This window comes from Oncorhynchus kisutch, linkage group LG5 (assembly GCF_002021735.2).
Source record: "Oncorhynchus kisutch isolate 150728-3 linkage group LG5, Okis_V2, whole genome shotgun sequence".
Lineage (NCBI taxonomy): Eukaryota > Metazoa > Chordata > Actinopteri > Salmoniformes > Salmonidae > Oncorhynchus > Oncorhynchus kisutch.
In genome coordinates, this window is record NC_034178.2 from 25,881,513 (window position 1) to 25,901,332 (window position 19,820).

Consider the following 19,820-nt stretch of genomic DNA (forward strand, 5'->3'; position numbering starts at 1 on the left):
TGTGTATCAAGAATGGTCCACCACCCAAAGGACATCCAGCCAACTTGACACAACCGTGGGAAGCATTGGAGTCAACATGGGCCAGCATCCCTGTGGAACACTTACGACACCTTGTAGAGTCCATGCCCCAATGAATTGAGGCTTTTCTGAGGGCGAAAGAGGGGGTGCAACTCAATATTAGGAAGGTGTTCAGTGTAATACAATGACTACTAAAGACAAAATCAACATTGTGAATCCATGAGAACACACATTGATTACAAACTGTTGGCTCAAACTCCCTCTCCTCCTAATCTATCCGACCATCACCTGCACTCACCTGCCATCTCGGTCCCAGTCGTACACCTCTATCTTGATCGTTCTGAAACGACAGGAAACACACACCAACAGACGGATGTTACTGAAGCACCCTTTGCTCAAGGTTGTCATAGACCAGAGAGTCAAACATGGGGCTTCACTTTACAGACTGGTAAAATCAATATCTGCATTGTGAAAACACACCCATTACAGATGTTCGGCAATCTTACAGCACCTATCTATGGCTCATGGGTGTAACACACGAGAGACATGGTGGAAATATAAAAATGAATCCCCATCTGTCCATTGTTACAAGTAATACATAGAGCTATTGTAGGCTATTGAACTTTAGCTGTTGGTCATTATTTATGAAGTAATTAGTGTAGTGGAGTGTCTTGCTTGAGTGGTCAGATATGCTTTAGAAGATGGGTGTCCTAAGAACCTCTTAGAAAACACAAATGCACGCACACAGACACACATTCTGAGTAATTGGGTTCAAGCTGCTTAAGATTGCCGCTGTGGATTGACTCATCAGTCAAAGCTGAAAAGAGGAACATGTCCTGAGGCAGGCGTTGTGATTGTGTGTGTGTGTGTTTGTTCTGCACGGCTTTAAACAAACAGCAAACAAGACAGAGAGGAATGATCGCTACAGCCTTTTCTTAAAGGTCCAATGCAACTGTTTTTGATCTCAATATCAAATCACGTCCGGGTAAGAATGAACCTTACTGTGATTGTTTTAAATTAAAATGGTCAAAAAGACACAAAAATAGCTTCTTAGCAAAGAGACATTTCTCAAGCAAGAATTTTGATAGGACTGTCTGGGAGTGGTCTGAGTGGGGAGGGGAAAACTGAAAACTAGCTGTTTTTGGCAGAGATGTTTGGAACTCTCTTTCTTATTGGTCTATTAACTAATTTGTCGTTTGGTGATGTCACCGGGCAGGCCAAAACACCATCCCACCAAAACAGGCTGATATTTCAGCGGGTATTTTCAAACAGCTAAAAGGGCATTATCATAATCATTCATGTATTATTCCAAACTCATAGTGTGTGAATATATACTGTATAAAACACAGGAAATCAAATTTTTGACTGCAAGGGAGCAGTAACATTTACATTATTCAGAGCAACTTACAGTAGTGAGAGCATACACATTTGTACTTTTTTTTTTCAATCTAGTCCCCATGGGAATCAAACCCACAACCCTGGCATTGCAAGCACCATGCTCTACCAACTAAGCCACACACACGCACATCAGGTTGCCGAAGCACCTGCCCTTTAACCCTCCTATGAGAAAAGTGCCCTTTCAGATTGGTGTTTTTTTTTTACGATTCAATTTTTATTTCACTCATAGTCTATTTTCTCTCTTATTATTTAAATGAATTGCAAACTAGATTATTTCTCATTTTTGAATCTTGTAGATTCTGCCCTCACACGAGCGCGGCACTGCACTCGACCTTCTGGCAGAAGCTACCGCTGCCGAACAGTAGTGTAGCAGTGGCTCCCTTTAAAGTTGCATATGTCATCTCACAGTCAGGAACATATGAAAGGCTTCAACGGGACTGTTTCTTAGTGGGCCTAAAAGCAAGATGCCAGCAGCAGAACAAACGCCAATCATCGGCAAATACCAGTTAGATTGTTTCAACAGCATAGCTAACTAGCTAGCTAGCTGATTTACGTAATATAAATTGATAGCCCACCCCTCTTCGCCGGCTCTTTGAGCAGTAGGCTAAAATCTTGCTTACAGTGGGGTGAGTGTGACTTTGCAGAAAATAAAGGCCTCCAAATGTCTTTGTAAGGCCCTGCCTCACCTCACCAACAAGGTCATTAGTTAGGCTTTTCAAGCCCCTAATAAACAAACAAGCCTCCTTGACAATAACACTCAGGAAGCCACGTCTCTACAGCTCCATGCTGTGTAATTTCAAGGCTGGGTGATTTTACCATTTCACTCCTAAACAGAAAACAGCAGCATTCATTATTCACAGTTCCTATGAAAAAACAACAACGTAATAATCAGATTAAAGAGGGGGAAACAAGAGATTATATTTTTCATAATAAACTAGCAGATTATGAAAGGGGCAAATCGTGAGGATTTTATTTTATTCATGCTTTATTTAACCAGATGAGTCCCATTGCAGATGATTTATCCAGTCCACTGAAATATCTACCTGTCAACATACAGTATCTGATCAAATAAAATTGATTTATAAACCCCTTCTGTTGGGTCATTGTCCACTAAGCGCAAACCAGATGGGATGGCGTATCGCTGCAGAATGCTGTGGTAGCCATGCTGGTTAAGTGTGCCTTGAATTCGAAATAAATCACAGACAGTGTCACCAGCAAAGCACCCCCACACCTCCTCCATGCTTCACGTTGGGAACCACACATGCAGAGATCATCCGTTCACCTACTCTGTGTCTCACAGACATGGTGGTAGGAACCAAAAATATCTCATTTGGACTCATCAGACCAAAGGACAGATTTCCACTGGTCTAATGTCCATCGCTCGTGTTTCTTGGCCCAAGTAAGTCTCTTCTTCTTATAAGTGTCCTTTAGTAGTGGTTTCTTTGCAGCTATTTGACCACGAAGGCCTGATTCACGCAGTCTCCTCTGAACAGTTGATGTTGAGATGTATCTGAGGTGCAGTTAACACTAATGAACTTATCCTCTGCAGCAGAGGTAACTCTGGGTCTTCCTTTCCTGTGGCGGTCTTTATGAGAGCTAGTTTCATCATAACGCTTGATGGTTTTTGCGACTGCATTTGAAGAAACTTTCAAAGTTCTTGAAATTTACCGAATTGACTGACCTTCATGTCTTAAAGTAATGACGGACTGTCGTATCTCTTTGCTTATTTGACCTGTTCTTGCCATAATATGGACTTGGTCTTTTACCAAATAGGGCTGTCCTCTGTATACCACCCCTACCTTGCCACAATACAACTGATTGGCTCAAATGCATTAAGAAGGAAAGAAATTCCACAAATTAACATTTAACAAGGCACACCTGTTAACTAAAATGCATTCATGGAGCTGGTTGAGAGGATGCCAAGAGTGTGCAAAGCTGTCATCAAGGCAAAGGGTGGCTACCTTGAAGAATCTCACATATAAAATCGATTTTGATTTGTTGAACACTTTTTTGGTTACTCCATGATTCCATATGTGTTATTTCATAGTTTTGACTATTTCATAGTCTTCACTATTATTCTACAATGTAGGAAATAGTCAAAATAAACAAAACCCCTGGAATGAGCAGGTGTGTCTGGACCCATGACTGGTACTGTACATCTAATCCAACACTCTCCACAAGCATGTGTAATGGATTTGAAAAATGTAAATATATTTTCACTGTATTTGAATACATTTTCATCTCTGACTGTTAGGAACTCTGAGATAAAGTTTCACACTGGCATCGTTGCAAGAAACATTGTATCGGTAGAATCAGAGCCTATGGCTTGTTGCTGATATTTTCAAACGAGGAAGGATCAACTTACATCTATGAGAAGGAAAAATTCTGAGCTAAACCGCAGCGAATGCAAATTTGCTCAGGTTAAAAATACCTGCCGTCACATTTTCCCAAAAGCAGATGACAAATCGATGATGGGGGTGACAAACGCGATGCCGTTGAGAGTTTTTTTGCAGACTTATAACACTTTAGAAGCATCGCTTCATCCTTCTCTCGTTTTTAATCTTTCTCTCTCCTTTCCTCGTCTCGCCCCTCTCCCCCTCCTCCCCTCTCCCCCTTCTCCCCCAGCCCCCACTAATCACAGTTGAGGTTCTAACTAAGAGACATCAGAGCCAAAAAGTGGCACAGCTAAAATACTTCCCTCTCCGTCTTTCTCTCTCTCCCTCCTCCTTCCCACCCTTCCTCTGCCTTCTCTCCCCATTTCCACATCAACCCACTATAAAATGAAGTTAGACATCAGAGATGTTTTCTGCCGCTAAGAAAAAGGGCTACATCTAACATATTACGTTCCTCCCTCGCTCCCTTGCATCTCTCTCCCTCCCTCCTCTCTTCTACCTGTAGTGGCAGTATCTTCAGGGTTGTGAGCCTTTTCCCCAGAGGATCTATCAACTAAGAAGTGTGTGTGTGTGTGTGTGTGTTTATACAACGGGTTAGTCTAATCCTGAATGCTGATTGGTTAAAACGGCATTCCAACAGGTGTCTATTCCACAAGTTACCACCGACTAAATATATATACACATTTTATTTGTCATATGCGCTGAATACAACAGTGAAATTCTTACTTACAAGCCCTTAACCAACAATGCAGTTTTAAGAAAAATGACTGTTAAAGTAAAAAATAACAAATAATTAAAGAGCACCGGTACAGAGTCAATGTGCGGGGGCACAGGTTAGCCGAGGTAATTGAGGTAATATGTACATGTAGGTAGAGTTAAAGTGACTATGCATAGATACTAAACAGAGTAGCAGCAGCATAAAAGAGGGTGGGGGGGAGACAATGTAAATAGTCATTTGATTAGCTCTCCAGGAGTCTTATGGCGTGGGGGTAGAAGCTGTTAAGCCTTTTCGACCTAGACTTGGTGCTCCGGTATCGCTTTCCGTGCGGTAGCAAAGAGAACAGTCTATGACTAGGGTGGATTTTTACAATTTTTAGGGTCTTCCTCTGACACCGCCTGGTATAGAGGTCCTGGATGGCAGTATAATCTGAATGCGTAATCCACTGTCTCATCATCCCAGCCAGGCACTTTATAAAATTGATCTCCACTATAAAAAGCAGCTAGACATTATCTCACATTTCTTTTAGACTAACATTTCGTTTTCAACAGAGGAGATTTGTATAAATCTTGCTGTCTGTCTCTCTGACATTTGCAACATTGTTTGAATATTCAAATTCATTCTCCAGCTGTCCCATAGTAATGAACTTGTCGGGAGTTGGAACGAGACAGACAGGCAGGAAGCGTTTCTCAGCCAGTTGAAATCATGAATCAGCTTGCATAATTTTTATGGATGTATATACAAAGAAATGTCAATTGAAAAAAGGTCAAACGAAACAAAGTGCAGCTTGTCTTTCCAGCTTCAGTTTGAAGTGATTGTGTTAGCTGTGTTGTTGGCTAGCTCCTCTGAACAGTGTCCTGACGAGTGAGCAGATTTTCTATGCTAGGCGAAATTGCGCCTCATTAGCTCATTGTTATGGATGTATCCCAAAAAATGTAACTTGAAAACAGCTTAAACAAATGCCAATGCAGCTACTTTTCTGTTATTCTGGCTGCACTTTTTGACGTGTCTGTAAGTTAGCTGTAGTTGGCTAGCTAGCAAGCAAGGGATAAGAACGTTGCCAGCCAGTATGACAATGGAACATTCAGAACGAACGACTGGTTGATGATGATTCAGATCCTACATAAATTTGTTAATAGTTCCTTTTCCCTAAATCAGCTGACCCAGTGTTTTTATTTAAAAGTAAAAAAATAAAATTAGGATTGAAAAAGAACAACTATTTAAAACAAAACCAAAACAGATTTGATATGTTTTTCTTTTCAGAAAGCACAGAAGTGAAAGTGTTTTATGTCACCAGCCCCGAAACAAAACACTGTACTATAATATAAATGGACGAAGTCCTCTACGAATGTCCTTTACGAATGTCCTTTACGAATGTGGTTTGTAATGGTTGTTTTGACAAGTCTCGACAATCCTGTGACACGTTTTTAATTGAACATGTAAGCAATTAGCATTGGAATAAATAATTTATGTATTATGTATTATTGACTTAGTCTCGGGCCTAACAACACCCGTGCCAATATATCCTTCAAACACCGGCTTCTCGTGCATCATCACTTACGCGCGCGCGTGTGTGTGTGTGTGCGCGCATGCGCGTGTTATGTTGGGGAGGAACATGAAAGACACCATGCCCTGCAGGCCCTATCAATCATCCTCTCTTTGACTGTCCGCCAAGCAGTAACAGGTCAGGATAATTTTTTTTCTTCCAAAAGGGTTCTGTGGCTATCCCCATTAGGAGAACCCTGGTTGGTTTCAGGTAGAACCCTTTTGGGATCCAGGTGGAACCAAAAAGGGTTATTCAAAGTATTCTCCTATGGAGACAGCCAAAGAATCCTTTTAGATTCTAGATTATTTTTCTATGAGTGTACTCCAGACCAAACATACAGTAACGCAAGACAGGATGTCTTCATCTGTTGCTGTCTAGTGAGTCATGTCTTCCCAGCAAAATCATGCTTTTAAAAACCCTCACGTTGTCTCTCTAATAAACCAATCTTACAAGTGGGGTTCCTAACATCATTTAAGACGATGATTCAAACAGGCATATGTCTCCTTCACTAATAACCCAAACACACCCCACGAGAGATCACAAGAATGAGTACATGAGCCGCTACGCTTGTGAAAAACAACACCACCACTTCAGCCCTAATTTCGTGGCTCTGTTTGCGATCTTCCCCAGCCTGGGAAGAAATAGTTGCTTTGACTCGGACAGACTCATATAGACTACCATGCTAATGAGGAAGACAGTCCTGGGATGGAATGTCCTCTGAAGCATATAGACAGCGTAGGCCGGACTGACAAAATTCACCACATCCCCATTTCCGCTCCTTTCCTCTCATCCCCCTCTTCCCAGGACACTCAAGGAGAGGACAGGGTACATCTACATGCTATATTCATAAATGAGTCTGTCGTTTGTGTGGTGTCTGATTCTCTGTCTACAAATCACAGCCTGTTCGTACTTGTCATTTACGATATGGATTGATGCTAAATAAGATGAACATAGCCACGAGATATAAACCACACAACATACACATTATACTGAACATACCACCTACACATGCATGCGTGCACACACACACCCACACAAACCCAGTGTGTAACCGGTTGACTGTTCTCTGCTCTGGGCTTTGTGATATCTCATGACACATGTAGTGTTTCCAGGTCTGCCCCTGTCAGATCCTATTTCACTCACACTGAGGCGGAGTGTGTGTGTATGCGCATGTGTGTTCGTGTGTGTGTGTGTATGCATGTGTGTGTGCATGCACGTGTGTCCATGCTAAAGTGTCTGTGTTTGTGCATGTGTGTATTTTTGTTTTTGTGTGTGTTTGTGTGTTAGAGAGAGGCAGAGAGGCATTCTAGGAAAGGCTCTCCTGTAACACATCTCAATCCCCCATGTCTGATTGATTCTGACAGGGTGATGACCTCACTATGTCTGATGTTTGATTTGTCGGCTGACACTCAGTGACCCCGACCTGTTTACCCACACTCCTTTGGGGCACCCACAATACATTTGTATCTAGACACAGAGAAAAACCTGGGAATGATATTTTGATTTATTCCTGCAGAATTTGGGTGTAGTAATTTGTCACAGAAGGCTAAGCAACTCAGCTTTTTCTGAGCAGAGAGAGAGAGAGAGAGAAAGGGGGGAAGGAGAGAGAGAGAGAACGAGAGAGCAAGGGGGTGCGAGAGAAGCCAGGGAAGGAGGCTATAGGGAAATCCTGCTTTGACCTGTACAGAGAAAGTAGCATCCAACATGTATGGTCTTTAAAAAATCCAGTTTCTCATTTCTCTCTCGCTTTCTTATTCTTCCTCTCTTTCTCTATAGTCGACCCATGTTTAAGTCCTCCTCCTCCCTCCCTTTCTTTCTGTCTTCCTCCCTCTCTATCTATCTAAACTCTTCTCTCTCTGTTGTTCTTATGTCTTACATAAGCCATATATCTGAAGTGCATTTTGCTATATCCCCGTCTCATCTCTTAAAGCTAGAATCCAGCCTAGTGGTTAGAGCATTGGGCCTGTCTTTCCTTTTTTTTGGGTTGTGATTGGCAGGTACCTGGTGACCCACCTGATGGGGGCGGACCTCAACAGTATCGTCAAGTGTCAGAACCTGACGGACGACCACGTTCAGTTCCTCATATGCCAGATCCTCCGGGGTCTCAAGGTAGGCCTGTGTGTGTGTGTTTTCATAGGTGCAGGTATAGGTTGTCATAGGTACTGTATGCAGTTTAAATATTTGTCTGTTTTGCAGTATATCCATTCAGCAGACATCATCCACAGAGTAAGTTACATCAAACTTACAGTGTATGTCAAAAGTTTGGACACACCTACTCATTCAAAGGTTTTTCTTGATTTTACTATTTTCTACATTGTAGAATAATAGTGAAGACATCAAAACTATGAAATAACACATGAACTCATGTAGTAACCAAAAAGTGTTAAATCAAAACATATTTTATATTTTGAGATTCTTCAAAGTAGCCACCCTTTGCCTTGATGACAGCTTTGCACACTTGGCATTCTCTCAACCAGCTTCACCTGGAATGCTTTTTCCAACACTTGTTGGCTGCTTTTTGGTTGGAGCGTTGGGCCAGTAACCGAAAGGTTTCTAGATCGAATCCCCGAGCTGACAAGGTAAAAATCTATCATTCTACCCCTGAGCAAGACAGTTAACCCATTAAAAGACAGTTAACCCATTAAGGCAGCTACCCACACCTCTCTGATTCAGAGGGGTTGAGTTAAATGCGGAAGACACATTTCAGTTGTAGAGCTGAGTAGGTATCCCCCTTTCCCTTAGTTGCTACGTTCATTTAACTTCTAAATTAATGATATATACCCATTGATTCTTGAAGAATATAACTTATATATGCCTCATGAGCTAAGTTCAACTGTCATACCCCATCAGAACCCAAAATATAAGCTTGCTTTACTCAAATGTTTGCAAACAATGTAAATGTTAACAAACACTGTATAGCCTCAATTAGAAGTGTGATATCATGGATGAACAGTCCATGTAACCATTGCTCTGTCTATGAATTTTAGAGTGGTTACATTTCTCCAGGCCTATTCCTCAGCTTTTTACCTAAACAGAAGTGGTGTATCCGCTTTGTCATTGTTTTAATGAAGGATTCTAGCTTTAAGTGGTCATAGGGCCTATCTTACGTCCTAATGGTCTTAGGGCCTATCGTCTCCAGCTTACTGTTTCAGGGGGCTTTATAGTGGTAAGTGGACCCTGACAGAACGACATGTGAAGATTACCATGAGATTATGTTGACTGTTAACACTATGGCTAACGGCTTATCCCCGAGACCAGGCCATTCAGGGCAAAAATCATAACCAGACCTCCTCTTTAAACACTGATTTCAGCCTAAGAGTCTGTCGTTGTTAAATAAATACTTGAGTAAAGATTCCGTTTGGTTTAAAATTCGTTGACTGCCATTTTGCTTCTTGAAATTTATTTCAACTTTTAATCACTGTCAATCCGCAAACACAACCCTTTATGGACATAATAGTGTACATGGCTAAGAGAAATGTACTGTAGACGTTAATTACCTGTCAAAGTTAAAGTGACCAGGAAGTAAGAAGCAGAACATTTGGAGTAGCGACACACCACTGTGTTTTATACTTAAAAAAAAAACACTTATACATTTTACACTGTGTTCGGCTGGGTTTTTACCAACTCCTGGAGCTGACATTAGCAGGCTAGCTCGATTACCTGGCTGTCACTGTCAAAGCTTGTCTCACATCGTGGTTGGTTCTTGTAGATCACTGTTTCTGATATCTGAGTATAAGCATGTCAGACTTTAGTCGTCTCCTCGGTCTACACTACTGGCTTAAATCCTGCTGTTCCTCGATGGATTTGGAGATCATTGACAATTTTGACAAATTCTGGGTGAGGCCCAAGTTTTGGATGGCTTGCATCCAAATAGGAGAGGGGCAAGTGTTCTCTAACATCGAGGAGGCTCTTACAAAACATTGACAAAAAAAAAAAACTCTGCCTATTTCACGTCATCGACATTTGGTGTATAATTTCACTGCAAGGAAATGCTTCATTCTGCAGGAGTTAATATTAAGGCTGTGAAAGGTTATAGACCTACAGTCAGTGTCCAGATTTCAGGTTTCATTTAACCCATCTGAACAATAGGCTACCGTTCCCTTGACGTGCCATGAGCCTATTTGAAGTTCTGCTCTTGTGACTGTCGAATGTGTATAGTGCATAATACTGCTATCATCCCCTGTTAACGCTTCACCAAATCCTTCCCAAAAAATGACTTTTACTCTTTATTTTCAACTCTCCATTTCGCAGCTTTTCCCTTATTGAATTATACTCCGACATTATCCTTTTTGCCTCCATGGATCGACGTGAACTTTTTCTGCCCAAAATGCATTTGGTGTATCATTGCGTTTACTTGATAGCTACCTACACAAATAGCTAGCTAGAACAAAGTGTTAATAAGAAATTAATTTAAAAAGAAAAGAAATCACACCGGACAGTTGAGGTAATTATGGGCAAAGATACCTCTATTAATTCAGTTTTTAATGGAGCGGCAGGGTAGCCTAGTGGTTAGAGCATTGGACTAGTAATCAAAAAGGTTGCAAGTTCAAATCCCTGAGCTGACAAGGTACGAATATGTTGTTCTACCACTGAACAAAGCAGTTAAACCACTGTTCCTAGGCCATCAATGAAAATAAGAATTTGTTCTTAACTGAATTTTTTTAAATTTATTTAAATTCCGCCAGAAATAAGATAATGGTCTTCATTAGAAACCTTGTACCTACTGGCACTGTGGTTAGATGCCTCAGTCCAATCGACATTAGATGACGCATATGGAAATAAATATAGTTATGAAGAGATAGAATATCATCCCGAATGAGAGAAAAAAAAAACGTTCTGCCGTTCCCATGTTCAATGCCAGTGCAAAATCAAATATACGTAAACATCACGCAGAAAGGCCAAGGACTGTAATAGCAGGAGTGGCAACGGGAAAACCCAATGCCCATTTTATTCTGAGCTGGAAGCAGTATTGGATGACCATCCCACCACCCAGCGTTCATTCTGGACAGTGCTGTGGAGGCTAGAGTTATTGAGCCGCTGAGTGCTTTATAAACTTTTTTTTGTAACGTGAAGAATAGACTAATTCAGTTGCAGATTAGAAAATAATAGGCCACGGTAATATTATAGTCTACAGTGGCTTGTCTATGGAAATGTTATAGAAGTCCCCACCGGCTAGATCTAAAGGTACAGGTGGAAAATTAGGACAACACATTATACCTTGCCGTACACTTGTGCTGTGACTCCATCATAGTCCGTCCAATGATCCCTAATACATTTGTAGTTCAGTATATCTAGATTAATAAAAGTCACAATGTTACTAAATTATCACTGATCAATGATTTGGAGGAAATCAAATTGTCATCATTTTTTCAGCATGTCACATTTTTGTTGCTTTGGTAAAAAAAACATTTAGGCCTATAACCTATTTAATAAGAATCTGACCCCTGAAATATAATGCAATCCTTTTTGATTTGATTATATTCAGTGAACCTTTTAGCCTTTTCCAGCCAAATCGCTAGCAATAAAGTGCCTAGCTTTCTGTAAGCATGAGTGAGGCCACTTCCACGGTTACAAATCATTCGGAATTAAAACAAAGATCAACATTCCCAACATGTTCAGTACACACTGCATGGAAGGCCTAGATTGCCTGGCAGTGAAGAAGAGTGAGGGCGAGAAGGATCAGTGGGATGAGAGGGTGTGAGGGTGTAAGAGGGGATGAGCGAGGCGAGAGGGAGTGAGAGAGGCGAGTTCTATACCTGTCAAAGTCCCCATTGCAGAGTGCTCTGACTGGAATGGTGAATGACTGCCAAACTGGATTCAATGTATTTTTCACCACCTCTGTCTTATGGCAGATAGTAAACCTGCAGGAGAGAGTGAGGGGGTAGAGAGAGGAGAGAGGGGAGAAAACAGAGAGAGTTGGGCAGGAGTAAAGAAAGGAGATAGGCAAGAAGAGAAGACCAGAGGGGAAGAGAAAGATAAGCGAGGAGAGACAGACAAGGACAGAATGTATCCGGTTAAAAGACAGACAATTCATAGTGTTGAAAACAGCAACTTCATGATAGCGTCCGTGTATAATCTTTGTTTACCGACATCGCTGTGCAAACAAAGGTGTGTGTTTTTGGCCTTCACTATTATAATGACTCTCTCTCCTCCCTCACACAGGTGTGATACAATTTGCATATTGTTTTGATACTTGAGTGCCTTACCTAACGGGGACTGCACACCAACCCAGTGTGTCCACCCACCACAATTCTGCTTGAGCAGATCTAGATTTGCACAACATTGTGTGTTCCCTCTGTTATCCTGAGCTGTGGGATTTACTTCATCTTGCCTCGTTGCCTTCGGTCCTTTGGCCATTAGAACAGCACGGTCCATTTAGCAGCATCCGCCAAGTACTCATTTCTATGTGTGTTTGTGTGTGTGCCGTGCCGCCCGCTAATTTGTCCCTCTCCTCTCTCCTACACAGACACTTTTAGCACATCTGTGCTAGCCACTATCCCCTCTTGTCACTTTAAGAAATGCCTGAATGAAGATAAGGGCTAAGAAGTGCAGGCTCTCTCTAAACCAGTGGCCCTTAAATGGTCTGACACCGCTCGCTGCAAAGGCCTCTGGGACAACAGAGTGCACTCTGGTAGCCTGTTAAGGGATTGGGGGGTGTTGTATAGCGCAATCTCTCTGGGTATGGCTCATGCACACACACACACATACACACGTACACACACACGCTGGAAGCCTGTTAAGGAATGGGGAGGTGCTGTATGGTCCCTGGTGGGTTTGGCTCAGTCCTGCTGGTGTGTGTTTAATTTATTTATACAAAGACCTGTTTGCCTTCTGTGTGTTCTCTCTAATTGCATTCTCCACCGCACCAATTCTCCACTGCATAATTTGTCACACTGTAGAGATACAGTAAACCAGTGTGATTGGTAATGCAAGACATGACACCCAACATTGTTCTGAAATGGTTTAGAAACTGATAAGATTAGCATTCCTGCAACATTATTTTGTTGGAATATAATTAGATTTCTGGGAAATTAAGCTAATTGATTGCACCCAAATTGGACATTTTAATTTATAGGATTCATGGAATATTCAAGAAATATAGTACCTAAGAAATGCTTTTTCTAATAATGAGTAAGACATGAGGAATCCAAAGAAATTGTCAAAAGCCTCCCACAGACCTCCCAGTCCCCACCCCAATCCCAACCCAACAAAGAGTATACAGTACAGAGCTGCGGCTCGGAGTATTGTTTCTTCATCCTATGTTATGTATTCTCAGTGAATTTTGGTTAAAAAAAATCAAAAAATGTAAAACAGTGTTCAGAGAATTTTGTCATTAAAGGTATGTTTATGTCCCATCCTTTATGTCCATATTACCTTGTTATGACCACTAGGTGGTGTGGTTCTTGCTATTAGGTGATTTTTATTAATACCCCCCTCATGTTATAGGGATAGTTCACTGAAATTACACAATGACATTGGTTTCCTTACCCTATAAGCAGTCTATGGACAAGGTACTACAGCAATTCATGTTTTGTTTTTGTTTACCTGGCCACTGATTCAAATGCTAACTTTTTTGTATTTGTGGCACACATCCAATGCAAGTCAATGGTACCTATTAGCATTTTTGCATTTCATATTCACATTTTCTATTAGTAACATCATTGAGTTACACATTCGTTTTTTGATATTTTGGATGATTTGGACATGAAGCATGAAAATGCTAACATAGGTACCATAACCAAAGCATGGGTTGCTGTCATACCTTGTTCATAGACTGCTTACATGGTAAGGAAACTAATATGTAATTTTGTAATTCGGGTGAACTATCCCTTTAACAGGATCAGGATCACAGAACACAGAGCCTTACGTTCCGTCTTCGTTGCTCCTGTAGAACACCATGAAAGGATCTGACTTGCCAAAGAAGTCCTTCTTGTCCAGTTTGTTGGCACAGAACTGCATCGTTGCGCTGTCCTTTGGGGGTGAGGAGAGAGAGAGAAAGAGAGAGAAAGAGAGGGAGAGAAAGAAAGGGCAGAAAGAGAGAATGAAAAGAGAGCAAGAAAGAAAATATTTCAACTTAATGATTCAGTTGATTAATATTGTTGTTTGTGCTTTTTTCCCCTGTTTGTTGTAGTCACTCATCTGTTTGTGTCAAATGAAAGGCAAAATGCATTTTGCATTCTAATCAATTCACCACTACTGCCACAATTACGACCAAGCCACCTCCATCTCAGTGTGTGTGTTTGTGTGCGTCTATGTGTGCGCGTGTGTCCGTGTGCGAGAGCACACGTGTGCTTTTGTTTCATCTCTTGCAGTAGGATGAATATGAGAGCTCATTAGGGGTACACCGGGAGCTCTTGGGAGAAACAGAGCCACATAAATTCCACAGTAATGATGCCTACAAACCAACCCTACTCATCCCCATGTTCCAGAGAAGGACTGTGTCCCAGATGGCACCCTATTCCCTACATAGTGCACATGAAAGGAATAGGGTGCCATTTGAGTTGAGTTTGAGTTTATTTTTATTTTTATTTTTAGTGCACATTAATCAACATTTCAGTAAAAGTGCCGGTTTTAGCCAACCGGCTAATTTTCAACCGCAGTCCCTGGGCAGGTTATTAAAAACAATTACAATATAGACAATAGCAACATAGAACAAGCAAGACATAGCAACATAGGACAAGCAAGACATAGCATACAGACAGAGCAACATAGGACAAGCAAGACGTAGCATACAGACAGAGCAGCATAGGACAAGCAAGACGTAGCATACAGACAGAGCAGCATAAAACAAAAAGCAGCAAGACAAAATTCATAAAAGCAACAAAGTGTTTCCACACCTCACAAGCTACAGACAACAGACAACATGGAGTGGCAACACACAGCTAGGGACCATTTGGGATACAGACGAGATTATGTAACAACCTCTAACTCCCTGGTGCCTAGGTCAATCTCTGATGGTTGGGGGGGGGGGGCATGCTCTCCAACCAGTCAGTAATCCCCAGTCGAACAAACACTGATTCCACTGGCCAGTATGACTGATCCTAAAGAGTAGCACAGCAGCATGAGTAAAACTCCTCAGGTCAGACAGTCCCACTAATGTCCTCTCAGACCTGTGCCTGATCGTTGACCGACAAATAGCCCTCCCTCCCATAACGCTCTCTCTCCTACACTTCCATCGTCGCTGAAGTAGGCCTATCTGCCAAATTACAAATTCAATTGCTACATCACCGAAAAGTTATTATAGCTGAAACATTCCAAGACAATGACAATCCATTTACTTTTTTTTAAAAGTTTACTTTTATACAACCAAATCTCTATTTTTGAGAAACTTTCCCCACTCGCGATACACTTCCCCATGGCTCATTCTGCAGTATGGGAAGTGCGAATAAAAACACCAAATAGAAATTGCAAAGCTCTCACAGTATAGTGATGCAGGGTCTTTAGATGTTGTGCACATTAAATTGTGTCATTCCGAACTTTATCTGCAACGTTACAGTGCATTTTAGACCCCATGACTTGTTCCACATTGTTTTATTCTAAAATTGTTAGTTCCATTCAATCGACAAACAATACCCCATAAATGACGAATCAAAAACAGCTTTTTAGAAATTGAATAACAAAAAAAAACTCCCGAAAATATCACATTTACATAAGCATTCAGACCCTTTACTCAGTACTTTGTTGAAGCACCTTTGGCAGTGATTACAGCTTAGAGTCTTCTTGGGTATGATGCTACAAGCTTGGCACGCCTGTGTTTGGGGCGTTTCTCCCATTCTTCTCTGCAGGTCCTCTCAAGGTCTGTCAGGTTTGATGTGGAGCGCCGCTGCACAGCTATTTTCAGGTCTCTCCAGAGATGTTCCATCGGGTTCAAGTTCGGGCTCTGGCGGGGCCACTCAAGGACATTGAGACTAGTCCCGAAGCCACTCCTGCGTTGTCTTGGCTGTGTTGGTCGTTGTCCTGTTGGAAGGTGAACCGTCGCCCCAGTCCGAGGTCCTGAGCGCTCTGGAGCAGGTTGTCATCAAGGATCTCTCTGTACTTTGCTCCATTCATCTTCGCCTTGATCCTGGCTAGTCTCCCAGTCCCTGCAGCTGAAAAACATCCCCACAGCATGATGCGGCCACCACCATAGGGATGGTGCTAGGTTTCCTCCAGACGTGACGCTTGGTTTTCAGGCCAAAGAGTTCACTCTTGGTTTCATCAGACCAGAGAATCTTGTTTCTCAAGGTCTGAGTGTATTTTGGTGCCCTTTAGCAAACTCCAAGCAGGCTGTCCTGTCCCTTTTACAGAGGAGTGGCTTCCGTCTGTGGCCACTCTACCATAAAGGCCTGATTAGTGGAGTGCTGCAGAGATGGTTGTCCTTCTGGATGGTGCTCCCATCTCCACAGAGGAACTCTACAGCTCGGTCAGAGCTAGGAAAAGTCTTGGTGGTTCCAAACTTCTTCTATTTAAGAATGATGGAGGACACTGTGTTCTCGGGGACACAATCCTATCTTGGCGATCTACGGACAATTCCTTCGACCTCATGGCTTGGTATTTGCTCTGACATGCACTGAGAACTTTGGGACCTTATATGGACAAGTGTGTGCTTTCCCAAATCATGTCCAAACGATTAAATTTACCACCGGTGGACGCCAATCAAGTTGTAGAAACGTCTCAAGGATGATCAATGGAAACGGGATGCACCTGAGCTCAATTTCGAATCTCATAGCAAAGGGACTGTGTTTAAAAAACTGTTTTCGGTTCGTCATTATGGGGTATTGTGTGTAGATTGATGAGGAAGAAAACAAATGTAATCCATTTTAGAATAAGGTTGTTAACATAACAAAATGTGGGAAAAGTCGACAGGTCTGAATGCTTTCTGAAGGCACTGTGCATTCCATTTTGTTGCAACTCGAGCTAAACATCTCTGTCCATTCTAGCAGCAGGCTACACAAAATTATGTCTGGAAACTTCTATAACATGGCATTTACATTCAAAATACAGAATTGGTTGTAAAAAAGCTAAATTCTCCTTTAAGAATGTAAATTAGCAGTACGACTTGAATAATTCAAGGGTTATTCTAAATTACTGTTGTTGTCTGTCTAACTCTGTCTCTCTCTGGGGACCACTATGTTTGTTTGCTAAAGACATTCTGAAGAAGCTATGGGCTTGTGTCCCAAATGGCACCCTATTCCCTACATAGTGCACTGCTTTTGACTGGAGCCCAATGGACCCCGGTCAAAAGCGGTGCACTAATTAGGGAATAGTGTGCCATTTGGGACACAGTTGCAAAAACAAAAACAAAGAGCCATTATTCTGTAGGAGCTCCTTGTAAATCAGCCCAACAGAATTTGTAGCTGGCTAATCTTACCATGGGAGTAGAGATTGAATAGCTTTGTTATCTAAAGAGCTGAAGTGCCAGCAGACAGCCAAGGCAGTGGGCATCAGGAAGATAAACACCTCTCCTGTTGTTGTTGGAGGGCCCGAGGCTCTACACTGGACACTACCGGCGCTAGCTGCACCTCGTAATGATACTGCTAATGGCTTTTTAATGTTGAAGCAGATCTACTTTGTGTGAGTGTGATGGTTTGTGTTTGGGTGAGTGGGAGAAAGTGTGTGTGTCGCTGTGCATGGTTTGTGTGTGTCCATGTGTGTGTCTGTCCTAGGTCCTGTCTCATTATCACTCTCAGTCAGACTTAGACTGCAGGCTGTGTTCAGTGAGTACAATCACACTCCTCTCCACGGTGGCCCGACGTTTGAAATCACTAAAATACTATTTAACGTAATTTTCCCCACCATTCATCCTATTCTCCTAGGTATGGGTCTCAAACTTGTTAAACGCGTCAATAAAACATGTATACAAATAAATGAGTGACATTCATGATGTTCTGGGTCAAGAAACAAGATGCTTGCTGCACAGGAATGGTGCAACCATGCTGATCAGAGGCTGAGCAACACACTCAACACGATTTTTGACAAACTATGATTTATGGCGTCGGATCACCGACGATCTGATGGATTTGTGGCTTTTTTTTACATGCATTAAACATTTGGCTCTATCTCTTATCAACCCTGAGAAAAGAGCATCTGAAAGAGGACATTCTCTGCAACATTTAGACAAGGGAAACTGTACTTAGTGTTCTATGTTTACTGTACTTACTGTAAAAGAGTCTAGTGACAAATTTGGCTACATCTCAGGCTGCCTTTGGGGAGTTTTGACACTGAGGGTTTGTACGTTTCTGATAGCATTTAGTGACTTTTCCTACTGAATTCTGCCGCAAACGAGCGTGGGAAAAGCTGTCTGTGCAACAGAAGTCACAGCAATGTCACAGCACAAGGGGAGGGGGTGGGAGATGGGACGAAAACACTATGACGGGTACTGCAGCTGTGCCGCAGCAAGACAAATTGGTGGTGTGACATTGTCATGGCAATGGCAAAACGTCATCTAGCGACTTCTAGCAACAAATCAAGGTGCCAATAGCGATGCTCACTGATGAATAGTTGGCAACATTGAACGCCTCGTCAAAGAGATCGCATTTATTCGGGGAGACCGCAAAACATAACTTCTAAATTCAAGACAGGAGAAGTAAATTGTTTCAGATGATAATAAAAACACTTTTCTTTTAGTTACTTTTTTTCTCAGCTTGTTTCTAATCCTTTCTAGCTTGACAAACTATATTACACAGAGTAGCTAGCTAGCAAACCAAATAGCTTTGGACGCCATTAGTGTGCATCTTCCATTATTTAACTATGTAGGTGGTAGATGTTTTTCTTTTGTAAACAGGGCAGAGGAAAGCAACATTCACCACCACAGAAATGCTTTTTATATTGATATTTATACTGAATTAAGCACTTAAGGGACCTCATGAGCACCATTAACCTTTTAATATAATTTAAGGATACATTTAACCTCAATATGCTTTGTGCAACTGCTTTAAACGAAGGGAATGTTAATGGAAAAGGGGAAAATGTACATAAAATGGTTTATGCATTATCTACAGAATAGGGTGCCATTTGGGATGGAGCCTGTATCTTCCCTATGGAGCGATTAAAATCGACTCAGTCCATTCTAAAATAAATATAAGAGAATGGAATTTCACATTGTCTATACATTCTACTTCTATGGTTTGACTTAACATCGTCACCACTCCCTCTAGCTCCTCTGTCATCTCCATACCCACTATACTGCTTATTTTTGTTCATAGTGCTTAGTTTTTTCAGATCAGCAGTAATACAGTTGAAAAGGGAATTTGGAATGTAATTCAGGGCAACAGAGACACCATCTTGGATTGTTGAATACAGGGACCATTTTTTGTGGAGGGAGCACTGAGAACTAGCAATGTCCGGCTACTAACTCAGACTAGCATTAGCGCCTTTATGTTCTCATTGGGAACAATGTTTAAACTAGTGCTAGTGTTGGTCAGTGTTAGCGCCACAGCACTCTCATTTGGATCAATGTCAGAATAGCATTAACGCCTTAGTTTAACATTGTTCCTAATGGGAATGCTATCACTAGGGTTGGTCAAAAGTTTGGACACACCTACTCATTCAAGAGTTTTTCTTTATTTTGACTATTTTCTGCATATTATAATAATAGTGAAGATATCAAAACTATGAAACAACACATATGGAATCATGTAGTAACCCCCAAAAACATCTGGTTTGCCCTTAGTGGGACTATAATTTGATTTTCAACAGGATAATGACCCAAAACACACCTCCAGGCTGTGTAAGGGCTATTTGACCAAGGAGATGGATTGCTGCATCA

The 19,820-nt window shown here is 41.6% G+C and overlaps 1 protein-coding gene across 2 annotated transcripts in view; it reads right to left on the reverse strand.

Moving 5' to 3' along the window:
• The window catches only part of LOC109891498 (copine-5), a 203,127-nt gene that overhangs the window by 48,065 nt on the left and 135,242 nt on the right, over positions 1 to 19,820 (reverse strand). For both annotated transcript variants that reach the window (XM_031824730.1, XM_031824729.1), the window contains 3 exons: positions 13,941 to 14,044; positions 11,830 to 11,934; positions 317 to 358 (listed from right to left, as the gene is read on the reverse strand). In XM_031824730.1, coding sequence (XP_031680590.1) covers positions 317 to 358; positions 11,830 to 11,934; positions 13,941 to 14,044 — 251 coding nt within the window. The remainder of the gene's footprint in view (positions 1 to 316; positions 359 to 11,829; positions 11,935 to 13,940; positions 14,045 to 19,820) is intronic.